Below are 14,511 nucleotides of genomic sequence, written 5' to 3' on the forward strand. Positions count from 1 at the left end.
AAAAATTAGCACGGTCGCGCTGCCAAAAGTGACACCACCCTCCAAGAACGCCAGCGGAGGAGTTCACCGTTTTGGGAAGATATTTTAATTCGCTGTAACCAACCCGCCGTGCCTGCCAAGGTCGCGACAACGGCACCCGCAGGAAAAACCTGCCAACACGGATGAGGCCTTATTTGCGGCGTCGCGACGTCGAAGACGGTGGGCTTATTTGATCAGGGTGATCGAATTTGGGTTTTCATAAATCTATGCTAAAAATTAATGTTAAAAGCAAATAATACAATTACAATATAAATATCGTACAATTTGAAAATATTTTCTTCTTGATGTTTTATGTAGTTTTCCGATCTGTGGTCTAAAAATTTAAAATTTTCAAAAAGTCCAAGAGTTCTTATTTGATTCATCAACATTAAAAATTGACGTAACAGTAATTGAACATGTTTTTTTTTTCAATAAGAATTTAGATTTTCTAAAATATTTTTATTCATCCTTGATAATTTCAGAAATTTTTGGAGGGGAAGGGGACTAAAACTTGAAATAACATTAGCGAAAAAGACACAGGTTATAGAGAAAAAATGTCTGCCTTCTTTTTCAAATTTATCTAGAAAAAATGCCATCATTTGAGCTTTTGCTCGAGCTAGTAAAAATTTATTGAAAGTGCTTTAACTTCAGAAAAAAAATCAAGCATCCCAAAACTGTGAAAACAACTATTTTTTCATTTAAAACATATATAAAACTGAGATTTATGAAAAATACGTGCAAATAAAAATAAATTCAAGCTTTGAAAAAAGATCACATAAAAAAGGCTCTAGGAAATTAAGAGTATTTTTTGTTGTTTTTTTTGATTGGGTAAAACTTTCAATGATAGAATTTATATCATTAGTTCGTAAATTCAAGTCTCCATGCTTTTTGGCAGCTGGACTTACTAAAAGGCTTTTCAAATATTAAAAAAAATCTGTATCTTAAGCAAAGATTCTATGATCGATTTGCTGTCTTCTGCTAATTTGTAGGTATTTGCTTAAGGACTTCTCAGAAAAATACGTAAATTCAGGTAGCAAAACCGAAATTTTTGATAAAGACAATCAATCAAATCAAATAATATAAAACATACACAAAATAAACACTGTTCAAAGTCTCAGAGAATTTTTCCTCTGACCTTTTTATTTTCCAAAGAAAAAAAAGCCGATCAAGAGTCAAAAGATTATTCAAAAGTTCGAAATGCTAATTTTATGTTTTAAGAGAATTGTTCTTATTTCTGAATTTTTACAACATTTGTTTGAAAAAATATTTTGAACACAAACAAACATCTCCCTAAGCTGTGATGGTTTTGAATTGCCTGGCTTTAATATTTGCATATTTTAGATACTGTGTAAAACTTTTTAATTATCAATTACTAGTTTTAGACCGAACACAAATTTTCTTCTACTTTTATTAATTTGTTTTTTTTTTTAAATCAAGAAAAGTTTTTTTAACAAAATTTTGCTATGTAAAATTGAAAAAAAAACCTTGATTCGGTATGGATTGTAACGCAATGTAAATGTCAACAGGGAGTCAAAAATCTTTAAATATTTTTCAAGCCAAAATTTTCAAATGTTTAACAAAAAATTTTTTTAATTATTTAAGAAATGGATGTGCGACAAAAGGTCGAAGGACATAATGTCGAATGGACAAAATGTCGAAAAGACAAATTGTGAAAAATGAAACGAAAAATGATTATTATATTTATGTGAATTTTCTAACATTAAATAAAAATATTGAAACATGTGCATTATAATCAGACTTCATTTTGTGATTTTGTTAGATTTTTTTTTTCAAAATTTAAAAAAATGAGTTCTTTCAGAAAAAACAGAATAACTTCCAAATTATTTTTGTAATAAGCGACCATCCATATACCACGAGGACACTTTGGGAGGAGGGGGGGGGGTGTTTGGAAATTTTCCACACTTTTTTTTCTGTACGAACAATTGGCCATGAAGGGGGGGGGGGGGTGAGATTTCCAAAAAAAAGTGTCAGCGTGGTTTATGGATGGTCCCTTATATTGTGAGACATCCCATTCTTTCAAATATGACCGGCTCTTTAAAAAATCTGTTTTCTAAAATACCTAAAAAATTTTGATTTTATTTTTAAAAACAGCTTTTTTGCAATTCCATCGTGAAACTATTTACTTTTACTGTCATTCTTGAACGACGAAATAGCCTACTTTTCTGTACCAAAAATAACAGAATCGAATAGCAACACTTTTCAAAATAAATGCTGAAAAGTTCTACTTTTCAGCACTGAAATGGGTGCTGAAAAGTTGAACTTTTCAGCATTTGTTTCGAAAAGTAACACTTTTCAACATTTTTTTGATTTAAACGATTTATTGACAAAATACATGAAAATTTGACTTTAAATTTCACACAATGGGTGTTTTTCGGAATTGCAAAAAATGTTGTATGGCACTCGTTGCAAAACTACTATTTTCAAACATGAGTAGTATAACAAAACATGTGGGATTTTCTACTTTTAAACAATTTGTTTCATTTTAATTTTTTTGAAAACAAGCTTTTCTTAAGTGTCGTAACTTTCTGGGAGATTTTGCAAACAAGAGCAGTGTTTCTACAATGTTAGACCTTTTTAATGTTTTGTTAGTTTTGTTTTATTTTTAAAATCAATTATTTTTTTTATTTTTTCCATTCTTCCAATCATGAAAAGTTTTTTATGTCATACTTCTAAAATATTTTGTGAGTTTTCCATTCTTTAATAAAAAAACTGTTCTTGATGGTTGGAATATTTTTATTATTTTTTTCTTTCTTTTAAACATAAATGGTTCCTTTAAAAGAGAAAAGCTGTTTTTCAATATTTATGTATTACGGTGCATTTCAAAAAACATCATTTTACTAAAAAAATAAATGCAATCGAAAATAAATAATCAACAAAGGATAAAAATGTGAATCACAAATTTCTTACAGATAGCATAGAAAAACATAAATAAAAATGTTATGAGCTTTAACTGAGTATTAGAGAGATTTCTTTAAATTTTGATCAAAATATTTTTTTAAATTATCGTCATGTTAGCAACCTAATGAGACATTATTTTCGTAACAATCCATTCAATATTTAAACATTAGTAAGTCCCATGCCCATGAAAAGTTTGAAGGATGGACCAAAGATTGATGAGATAAAATAAAGAAAAAACACAGCTTTCAGTGTTTAATCATGAGCACGTCGAATTTTCAAATGATTTTTGCTCATCTTCTAGGTTTGAATTGAAAATATTTGCGTGATATTGGCATCAAGAATATTAATAATAAAGTGCAAAAAAGCTGATGTAGATGACAGGGAACAGAAAAAAAAGAAATGTTTGGCTCTCAAAGGTTTTTGAAATTGATTTTTGCTGGAATTGTTATACAAATCCTAAAAAAAGAATAATAGTATTGAAATTCTGGTCACCCTATCAAACGCCACGCCCAAACGGCGTAAACACGGCACCGTCGAAAGAAATTGTTTTATGCAGATTAAATTGAATTAATAATTTTTAATGGTGTTGTCAATTCCGTGCCCAAACACGCCAGCTTGACTTCGTCTCTGGGTTATGAAGATTGTTACTTGACTTTATAGCACCTAGAACGTACGTAGTCCCTGAGCCCTTATCGTGACTCTCACAATCTAGAAACGTTTCAGTTTGAAGCTCGTTTAAAGGGATTATCACCTTAACAAGGTACAACCCGTCTCCTCCTCCAATGCCAGTGCTCACAAAAAGAGGAGATTTAATTTTCAACTATTTACTCTCGGTTTGATGCCAACTCAGACAGAAGTGAAGGTGGGCTTCCGATTCCACGAGCAAGTCCAGTCCCCGGGAGCAATCACTTCCGCCGGAACAGGGTAATTGGATTTGCTAACAGCAGCAGCAGCAGCAGGCAGTGTTGCCATCGTCAACATCATCGGAAATCACGGTGTGTGTGTGTGTGTGTTTGAGCTTGAAACACAGGTAGGTACACAACATCACCAACCTGTTTTCAGCTACAAATTGCCTCGGGGGTTAAAGTTGGGCAAAAAAACGTGAACCTGTAGTAAGGTATCGTTTACTTTCTCGAGAGCGATAAGGGGACACGGACCGGAATATGGTGGAACAGGAAATGCCCTGACAACATCAAACTCAACAAGTGCATGGACTCTTTCTCCACGTCCGAATAGAAGTGGATTAAATTTAATCTGAAACGTATTGTGTTGATTTTTGCTGGACCGAGCAGCATATTGCAAATATAAACCGGGACTCAATCCTGGGATCAGCTTCCGGTGCTGTGTGTGTGTGCTTTCACAGTTGATGTGTCCGGTGCCTTTTTTGGCTCCAGGTGGAATTACTGCAGGGAGCTACCTGATGCTGTTGTAAAGTGGTACTTACTTGTGTAGTTTGGGAAATAATAGGACGCTGGATTAGTATTTTTTTTAAATTCTTTTTTTTTTTTAAAAAATAAGCATAATTGTTAACGTTGTAGAAAGACATGGTGTAAAACTAAAACAAAAAAAAAATAACGATATAAATTAAGTTGAGTTGAGTTGAGTTGAGTTGAGTTGAGTTGAGTTGAGTTGAGTTGAGTTGAGTTGAGTTGAGTTGAGTTGAGTTGAGTTGAGTTGAGTTGAGTTGAGTTGAGTTGAGTTGAGTTGAGTTGAGTTGAGTTGAGTTGAGTTGAGTTGAGTGAGTTGAGTTGAGTTGAGTTGAGTTGAGTTGAGTTGAGTTGAGTTGAGTTGAGTTGAGTTGAGTTGAGTTGAGTTGAGTTGAGTTGAGTTGAGTTGAGTTGAGTTGAGTTGAGTTGAGTTGAGTTGAGTTGAGTTGAGTTGAGTTGAGTTGAGTTGAGTTGAGTTGAGTTGAGTTGAGTTGAGTTGAGTTGAGTTGAGTTGAGTTGAGTTGAGTTGAGTTGAGTTGAGTTGAGTTGAGTTGAGTTGAGTTGAGTTGAGTTGAGTTGAGTTGAGTTGAGTTGAGTTGAGTTGAGTTGAGTTGAGTTGAGTTGAGTTGAGTTGAGTTGAGTTGAGTTGAGTTGAGTTGAGTTGAGTTGAGTTGAGTTGAGTTGAGTTGAGTTGAGTTGAGTTGAGTTGAGTTGAGTTGAGTTGAGTTGAGTTGAGTTGAGTTGAGTTGAGTTGAGTTGAGTTGAGTTGAGTTGAGTTGAGTTGAGTTGAGTTGAGTTGAGTTGAGTTGAGTTGAGTTGAGTTGAGTTGAGTTGAGTTGAGTTGAGTTGAGTTGAGTTGAGTTGAGTTGAGTTGAGTTGAGTTGAGTTGAGTTGAGTTGAGTTGAGTTGAGTTGAGTTGAGTTGAGTTGAGTTGAGTTGAGTTGAGTTGAAACTAAAGAAAAATAAAGAGTTGAGTTGAGTTGAGTTGCTACTAAAGAAAAATAAAGAAAAATAAAACAAAATTAAGAATAATAAAGAAAAATAAAGAAAAATAAAAAAAATAAAGAAAATTTAAAAAAATAAAGAAAAATAAAGAAAAATAAAGAAAAATAAAGAAAAAACAAAGAAAAATAAAAAAAAATAAAGAAAAACAAAGAAAAATAAAGAAAAATAAAGAAAAATAAAGAAAAATAAAGAAAAATAAAGAAAAATAAAGAAAAATGAAGAAAAATAAAGAAAAATAAAGAAAAATAAAGAAAAATAAAGAAAAATAAAGAAAAATAAAGAAAAATAAAGAAAAATAAAGAAAAATAAAGAAAAATAAAGAAAAATTAAGAAAAATTAAGAAAAATTAAGAAAAATAAAGAAAAATAAAGCAAAACAAAGAAAAAAAAATAAAAATAACGAAAAATAACGAAAAATAACGAAAAATAAAGAAAAATAAAGAAAAATAAAAAAAAAGAAAAAAAAAAGAAAATAAAATAATGAATATTTAAAATAAGAATGAAAAAAAAAAGAAAAACTCAGAACAAGATCAGAATAAATTCAGCAATATATGGGTCATTCCAGGTCAACTGAGTACACTTTTGGACTCGACCTTCGCCGATTTGGACCAAACTTGGAGGGAACGTTTATCTATCGATAGTTAACAGAAATCCCAAGTTTGGTGCTGATTGGACCATCCCTCTATTTTCAGCACCGCCCTCTTTTTTGGCGATTTTCTAAAAAACTTTTTTTTCTTTTAATCTTACCCTTGCAAATATTTGAGCAAAAGACTTTCTACAGGTTGCATTTTATAGAAAATTGTCCAAGGAATGCGATAAAAATAAAATGTTAACCCTTAAATGCCCACTAATATTATATTTTAACGTTTTAAGTATAAAAATTCAGTTTTGACCAATTGATTATATTTTTTTATTTTTTATTTTATCGCCATCGTGTTCCCCGGACAATTTTACATAATAATCAATATAGACTTCAAACTAAAATGAACTATTGGCGAGATACAGCGATTTTACTGAAAAAAGTTTGATTTTGCACTGCACTCTGTCCTATGAATTCAAATCCGAAATATGTTTCTCACATATAAAAACCGAATTATGCGAGATTCATTCCTTTTTGTTGAAAAGTACACCATAAACTTCCGAGTGCTGCGCAAAATCAAACTTTTTTCAGTAAAATCGCTGTATCTCGTCAATAGTTCATTTTAGTTTGAAGTCTACATTGATTATTATGTAAAATTGTCCGGGGAACACGATGGTGATAAAATAAAACAAATAAAAATATAAGCAATTGGTCAAAACTGAATTTTTATACTTAAAACGATAAAATATAATATAAGTGGGCATTTAAGGGTTAACATTTTATTTTTATCGAATTCTTTGGACAATTTTCTATAAAATGCAACCTGTAGAAAGTCTTTTGCTCAAATAGTTGCAAAGTTATGATTAAAAGAAAAACAAGTTTTTTAGAAAATCGCCAAAAAAGAGGGCGGTGCCGAAAATAGAGGGATGGTCCAATCAGCACCAAACTTGGGATTTCTGTTAACTATCGATAGATAAACGTTCCCTCCAAGTTTGGTCCAAATCGGTGAAGGTCGAGTCAAAAAGTGTACTCAGTTGACCTGGAATGACCCATATAGAAAAAATCTGAAAAATCCAGAAGAATCCAGAAAAAATCTGAAAAATTTAAAAAATCATACAAAATCAGAAAAATTATGATAATCTGTTTTTTTTTAAATTCATTTAAAATCAGTTGAAAATCAGTAAAATTCAGTTAAATTTATTAAAATTTCGTAAAATTCAGTAAAATTCAATAAAATTCAGTAAAATTCAGTATTATTCAGTAAAATTCAGTAAAAATCGGTAAAATTTAGTAAAATTCAGTAAAATTCAGCAAAATTCAAAAAAATTCAGTAGAATTAAGTATAATTCATTAAAATTCAGTAAAATTCAGTACAATTCAGTACAATTCAGTCAAATTCATTAAAATTCAGTAAAATTCAGTAGAATTCAGTAAAATTCAGTAAAATTCAGTAAAATTCAGTAAAATTCAGTAAAATTCAGTAAAATTCAGTAAAATTCAGTAAAATTCATTAAAATTCAGTAAAATTCAGTAAAATTCATTAAAATTCAGTAAAATTCAGTAAATTTCAGTAAAATTCAGTAAAATTCATTAAAATTCAGTAAAATTCAGTAAAATTCAGTAAAATTCAGTAAAATTCAGTAAAATTCAGTGAAATTCGATAAAATTCAGTAAAATTCAGTAAAATTCTTTAAAATTCAGTAAAATTTAGTAAAATTTAGTAAAATTCAGCAAATTCAGTAAAATTCAGTTAAAATAAAATTGAGTAAAATTCAGTAAAATCCCGTAAAATTCAGTAATATTCAGTCAAATTCAGTAAAATTCAGTAAATTTCAGTAAAATTCTTTAAAATTCTTTAAAATTCAGTAAATTTCAGTAAAATTCAGTAAAATTCAGTAAAATTCATTAAAATTCAGTAAAAATCATTAAAATTCAGTAAATTCAGTAAAATTCTGTAAAATTCAGTAAAATTCTGTAAAATTCAGTAAAATTCAGTATAATTCAGTAAAATTCAGTAAAATTCAGTAAAATTCAGTAAAATTAAGTAAAATTCAGTAAAATTCAGTAAAATTCAGTAAAATTCAGTTAAATTCAGTTGAATTCTGTAAAATTAATAAAAATTAGAAAAAATCCGAAAAATACAGAAGAAATCACCAAAAATCAGAAAATTTAGAAAAATATAGAAAATTGAGAAAAATTTGAAAAAATCAGAAATTTTGAAAAAAATGTAAAAAAAATCCAAAAATTTACAAAAATCCGACAGAGTCGAAAAAATTAGAGAAATTGATAAAAAATAAGAAAAATTTCAGAATATCACAAAAAACTGAAAAAAATCAGAAAGAAGAAAAAAAATATATGAAAAAATAAGAAAAATAAATTAAAATCATGAAATGAAAAATAAGATAAATAAATGCTACTGAACAAAAATCTGCAAAATATAGATTATTTCATGGACATTTTTTAAAAGAGTTGAAACAGCTCTCGTCTGAAAAACTCTATAATAAAGAAATATAAGCAATAGACATATTTTTCCTGATGTGTTACGCCTTTTTTTGATCCTGGTAAATAAATTAAAATTTGTAAATTAACTAAAAAAGTTTATTCTGATAAAAAAAGCTCAATAATGTATTTGAAATAGTTTGCTATTGATTTTGAATTATTGTTTTATGAAAATTTAAAGTTTTACCACTTTTTATTTGTTCCCTAAGCAAAAGCGAGCAAACTGCTCGCTTTTGCTTATCTATTTTGTTGACATATTCGAAGTTTTTTTTTAGGACTGATATGAATTTTATAATAAATATTTACGTAATTTATTCCAAATTTATTCTTGTTAAACATTGTTCAACTCACAAAACAGTCTCTATGTTGTTTAGAGCACCTATGCTGAAAGACCAACTTTGCAGCACGGGTAAACATCCCAGAAGGAAAACAAAACCAACAACAAACAACACAAAAAAAGTGACCAACTGGACAGAGCAAGGAAGCAAGCAGCTGCCGTTCCACAATATGTACACATATCCGGATATCTGGACTGCCTCCGGTACCGAAGAAAATCAAGCACACGTGTTGGTGTTCCCTAGCTTGTCTTACCTGTCGTTTAGCTCATGAAACAACGATTGGACGAGCAGACCGGAAGGATTAGCCTTCTTCCTTTAAGTAAAATGTGAGTTTGTGACGGGGGGATAAAATTGCAATTTGATTTAATGTCTGTTCAATTTTCCACACTGGTGAAGCCATTTTCTTTCTCTGTACACTCTAAAGATTTCCCAAAAGTCCGAATCAAACGAGTTGGGATTAGGAGTTATCTTTGGAGTGGTTGTAGAAAATTGCAACCAAATGATGCTTGTTTCTAAAAGATAGAAGTTATTTCGTGGCTTGTGATTCAATGGCTTTTTAGACAAATGTTAGTACTATTTAGCTTAAAAACTGAAAGCTGAAAAAAAGTTCTACGTCATACCAGAATCCCACACAAAATGGCTAGCAAGCATGGCAAAGTCAATATGTTTTCCCAAAGCCATAAAATGCATCGATCCATCAATTACCTCGAAACCAAACCATTCACCATATCCTTCAACTTTTGCTTCTGTTTGTCTATCATCGAGCTTCGTGCTCGCGGCCGCCATCTCAAAGCTTCTCTTGTAAAAAAGAGCACCAAAAGGTTCTTCCCTGCAAGCATCGCAACACAAGTTCGAGAGACCTCCCATATCGAAACGATTGAAAAATATTTGCAATAAATCAACGAACTTGCTCCTCAAAGGGATTTGCCGACCGTACTCCAGACTATCATTAATTTCCCACAGGTCGCGGAGGAATCCTCAAACGCTAAGGGGGGAGGGGGAGGTCCCAAAAGTGTTCCAAGCAATTGGCCCCAGACTGCAGCAGTTTCATGGTGGCTGCACCGGGAGAGGTGAGAACGGTAATAATAACTCATTTATCTGTTTCGGCCAATATTTCCCCGTTATTGAATTTTCCCAACCAGAGCTGCTGCTGCGAGGAAGTTGCGCAGCACAAATTTTGCCACCTTTTTGGAGTCTACGTTACACTAGTATTGCAGGCAGATTGTATCGGACAGTGAGGAAATGTCTGCAAAATTTCATTTTCTAGTTGTGTAAATTTCTCGATGTCTTAAATAACGGAAACGTCTCAATGTCTCAATGATTTAACATTCCAACGCCCAAGGCTCCAAAAAAGTTGGAAGGTAACTTCAGCTCAATGTACCAGTGTTAAGTAATTGAAAAGTAGCAATGTTCAATACCTGATTGATTGTCTAATGTAACTCAATTTTTCAAAATCTAAAGCAAAATAGAATGTTTCAATCTACTTAAAACTAATATTATTATATAGATTCTCATTGTCTAAAATACTTTAAATGTCTCAATGTTGAATAAATAAAAGGTAAAGCACGCATATGCGCAATGTTCTACGAAATCGGCCGATTTCGAACATTTTTATTTTTTGATTTTTTTTATTTCGCTCAAACTTTGTGGGGGCCTTCCCTATCACCGAAGAAGCCATTTTGTGTCACTGGTTCACCCATACAAATCTCCATACAATTTTATCAGATTTCATTCAAGAATGGTACGTAAATATTCGAAAATCTCTTACTTTCAAGGATTTTTTTGATTGATTTGGTGTCTTCGGCAAATTTGTAGGTAATGATAAGGACTTAAAAAAAAACTGTCTGCGGAAAAAAAATTGATTTTTTAATATTTTTTTTTTCACAAAAATTCAATTTCCCAAAATCCGGTGTTTAAAAATTAAAAAAAATATATGTTTTAGGAAACAAAAACCCGCATCTTTTGAGCTATTCAGAAGTATGGACCAACATTTTTCCAACGAGTTATAATTTTTTTTTAAAGTGAGGCCGTTGCAAATATTTTTCAAAATTAATGTCACCCCCCCCCCCCTTCTTCAAAATCGGTCCGAAAAATCAGGGGGCAAAGAAATATTTTTTTCAAAAAACTTCAAAACTTTAATGGAAAAAGAAGTCTTTTCAACTGAAAACAAGTTGAAATGCATTTTTCTGCGTTTAAAATCATATCAAGCATGTCTGGGATCGATTAAAATATTTTGATTTTTTTGTAAAGTTTCATTACCGCACTGCAAAAAAAAAATCGATGAAAAAAAAATTCGTCAATATTTAGATATTATGAAAACTTACGATAGCACAACAACTGGGAAAGTGTAAAATGCTTTTTAAAACACTTTTTGCATTCAAATGTTGATACCATGGCTTGAAATCTGATTTTTTATTTTTTTTTACTTTGTACTAAATGTTGTACTATACATTTGTTGACCTCGTTATTTTATGTTAAATCGAATTTGCAATCGAAAAGTTTTTTTTTTGATTATGTGCACCGTTTTCAAAATATAGCAATTCAAAATCAAATGTTGTCCGATAAATTCCGGTTTTTCTGATTTTTTTAAAAAGTGTTCATGATTGTCCATTCCCGAAAATATTTTTTTCGAAAAGTTCAGAAAAGTCCTACAATTTCGTCTAAGAAGCGTTGAAGATTGGACCACTGATTGCTGAGATGAAGCGGATAAAAGAAAAAGAAACAGGAAAATTGAAGTTTTCGGTGTCTCACCAAAACAACCCTCCATTTTCTAATGTCGATTACAAGATTACAATTTTTGAACTAAAATGTCTCAATGTCTCAATGTCTTAAAAAACTGAAATTTCTCTATGTCTTAAATAACTCAAATGTCTCGAAGTAACTGATGTGTCTCAATGTCTGAAATAATTGAAATGTCTCAACGTATTTAATAACTGAAGGTAACCGAAGTATCTCATTGTCTAAAATGTGTTAAATCCAGCATGTCCTAATGTCTTAAATATTTAAATGGCTTAAAAAATTGAAAAGTTTAAAAGTAACTTAGATGTCTCACTGTACCAATGTCTAGAAAAATTGAAATGTCTCAATAATAAATCAAAAGTCTCAAAGTAAAAAATAGGCTTGTTATCAGAAAGTCATGACCATCAGTTATGAGAAGAAAAAATAGAAACATCCCCAACACTTAGTCTAAAAATTGTTATTGAACAGATCTTATGGGAGAGCAGGGTTACCAGGCCAAAATTTGAATAATCTGGCAAAAAATATCTGTCAGACATAAATTTAACAAATCTGAATGGTAACGGGGAGAAAGGATATTAATTGATTCAAAAATTTGTAGAATTCAACTGATTCTATGACCTCAAAAAGGTTGAGTTTACATCCTCTTTTTTGATAAACACATTCTATTTTTATTTGATTTTCAATTAATACGTTAACTTTAATCAAAAATTTGTATAATGTGGACATAAAGTGAAAAATCTGGCAAAATCTACCAATATCTGGCACATAAAAGGGTAAATCTTTATTCTGGCTAACACTTGAAAATAACTAACAGAACTATGGGAAAATTTTGACCAATTTTATCTAGGACATTATTTTGGCCATGAAATGTAATCTTTGTACCAACACTTTTTTTTAAAGTGATTTTTTTTAAAATGATTCATTTAATTATTGATATTTGAATATTTCTTTAATTATTGGTATATCAATAATAAAAAGAATCTAACAGTTTGATCAAAAAAGTTGTGCATTACGAAATATTTTATAATTTTTTTATCGCTTGAACTTTCAATTATTTTGGTTATGGATATTTTGCCTTTTACTTTTTTTTTCAAATATCGAACAAAATTTGTATTGTCTAAACAAACTGCAAAGTTACAGAAATGTCTCAATGTCTGAAATAACCTTAATGTCTTAACATCTTAATGTGACTATCATGTCTCAATGTCTCAAAGTTACTGAAATATCTAAAATTCTCAATGTTTTAGTAATTCAATTGTCTTGAACGATTCAACTGTTCAAGTTCGCCCACTATGCCAAAGTTAACAGTCCTATGCAGGCAACCAGTGTTGAAAGTGGCAATCCCGAAAGTAACGTCCGCTGTGAACAGTCTGAAAAGTCGATGAATATCTCGATTGTGTTCGGTTCGGAAAGATGCTCCAGGGGTAAAAAGTCCTGACACTAACGGCACTCAGACAGACACGCGACAGACGGACTGTCGGTGGAGAGTGTTGGTGTTATTCTCTGTTTGTCAATTTTCAATTTAGAAATGTTTAGTTAAGCTTCTTAAAATTTGCTTTGTTTGGAAATTTAAATTTTTGAAAATGATTATTTTGAAATCGAGTTTGAGCCAAGACACCACAACTGCTTCTCTGACTCTGACGAACGGACTGACAGCGCTCCGAAGGGGTATCCCAAATCAACACGTGTGACGTGTTTGTCCCATTGCAAAACTAGTGCCGTCATTTCCGATCAAATATGGGTTCATTCCTGAGCTCAAAAACGAAGGGTAAAAAATGGCGAAGAATGCGAGCTATCTGACAATGTCCATGGGTGAGTGTGTGTGTGTGTTTGGAAAGGAAAGTTGCTTGAAGGGATTTTTTGACTCAGGGTGAGGAATGGAAAAAAGCTGACGATTCTGAAAATTTCGAACAAAGTGCAATCTGTTACTGCTGCTGATGGTATCGGATTTTCCATTTGCTGCTGCTGCTGGGAGTGGAAATTTGATCTCGATTACGAGTTATCGTTTTCATTTGAACAGAATATATCTGTTTCTGTTGATGCAGTCCAAGATTGGAATTCTAAGAAAACTTGGTGTTTGAAATGACAAACAAATCGATTCTACCCTGATTGAAAAAACGACTTATCTTCGAAAGAAACATCAATCTTATCAATCCAACTCATTCAATGAATGATCTGAGCATCATAAAGTACGAATAAATCGTTTTGATTATCTGAAATAAAGATTACTTATGTAGATATCCCTCACAGGATTCTTTCAACAATACAAACCTCTACAAACGTTTCCATATTGAGCAGTGCAAGCCCTCCGATGGTCATCTCGACGGCATTCTGACTTCGATGCAGCATGAACTGCAACTTCTTTTGATCCGAAGGACAGAGCAGGTACCACTTGGTGTTGTAGATAGCGTCAACGATGTGATCGTTCTAAAAGAAGATTAGGAAATTGAAGAATAATTACTTGAACAACTAAGGACCAGCACACCTTCAAAGTCAGCGACGTTCCCAGCGCACAAAACTCCAACAGCTGAAAGAAGGTCGCAAACAGAAACATAACTCTCGTCCAGTCACCCTTCATGAAGATCACAAACAGCGTCATGCTGAGACACGTCACCGAAGTGATGACCTGGACGAACACCGTGAAGAAGTAGTGCTCGTTCAGTTCTTCCTCGTAGCCAATGATTTCCTTGTGCATCATGCAGATCTCCGTGACCTTTTCGTGGATTTCATCGTCCTCGCAGTCCGGATCTTCCAGCAGCTGATCGAGTTCAATCATCGTGTTCCTAAACACGTCCACAATTCCAACAATGTGCAGCACGATGATCATGATGCCCATGTCCGCGGCCAGAATCCCAGCGATCGCCAAAAACACCATAAACACTTGGTAGCCCATCGTAACGACATAGCCCGTGTGCGTCAACGGATCCACGGTGGGAATCTCCAACGCAAACAGAAGAACCTCCTCGTTCCTCACCATCAGCATGTAT

The 14,511-nt window shown here is 32.0% G+C and overlaps 2 protein-coding genes across 2 annotated transcripts in view; one reads left to right on the forward strand and one right to left on the reverse strand.

Moving 5' to 3' along the window:
* Positions 1-14,511, forward strand: part of LOC120421043 (uncharacterized) — a 53,811-nt gene that overhangs the window by 23,849 nt on the left and 15,451 nt on the right. The window contains exon 3 of the mRNA XM_039584186.2: positions 12,527-12,597. Within this exon, the coding sequence (XP_039440120.2) occupies positions 12,527-12,597 (71 nt within the window). The remainder of the gene's footprint in view (positions 1-12,526; positions 12,598-14,511) is intronic.
* LOC120421037 (putative odorant receptor 83c) overlaps positions 13,428-14,511 on the reverse strand; it is a 1,575-nt gene continuing 491 nt past the window's right edge. Inside the window, exons 1-3 of the mRNA XM_039584175.1 lie at positions 14,010-14,511; positions 13,796-13,951; positions 13,428-13,737 (exon numbers count right to left, since the gene is read on the reverse strand). The exon at positions 14,010-14,511 is cut by the window's right edge and continues 491 nt beyond it. Of these exons, the coding sequence (XP_039440109.1) occupies positions 13,684-13,737; positions 13,796-13,951; positions 14,010-14,511 (712 nt within the window). The 3' untranslated portion in view covers positions 13,428-13,683. The remainder of the gene's footprint in view (positions 13,738-13,795; positions 13,952-14,009) is intronic.

Source organism: Culex pipiens, chromosome 2 (assembly GCF_016801865.2).
Source record: "Culex pipiens pallens isolate TS chromosome 2, TS_CPP_V2, whole genome shotgun sequence".
In the NCBI taxonomy this organism is placed as follows: Eukaryota; Metazoa; Arthropoda; class Insecta; order Diptera; family Culicidae; genus Culex; species Culex pipiens.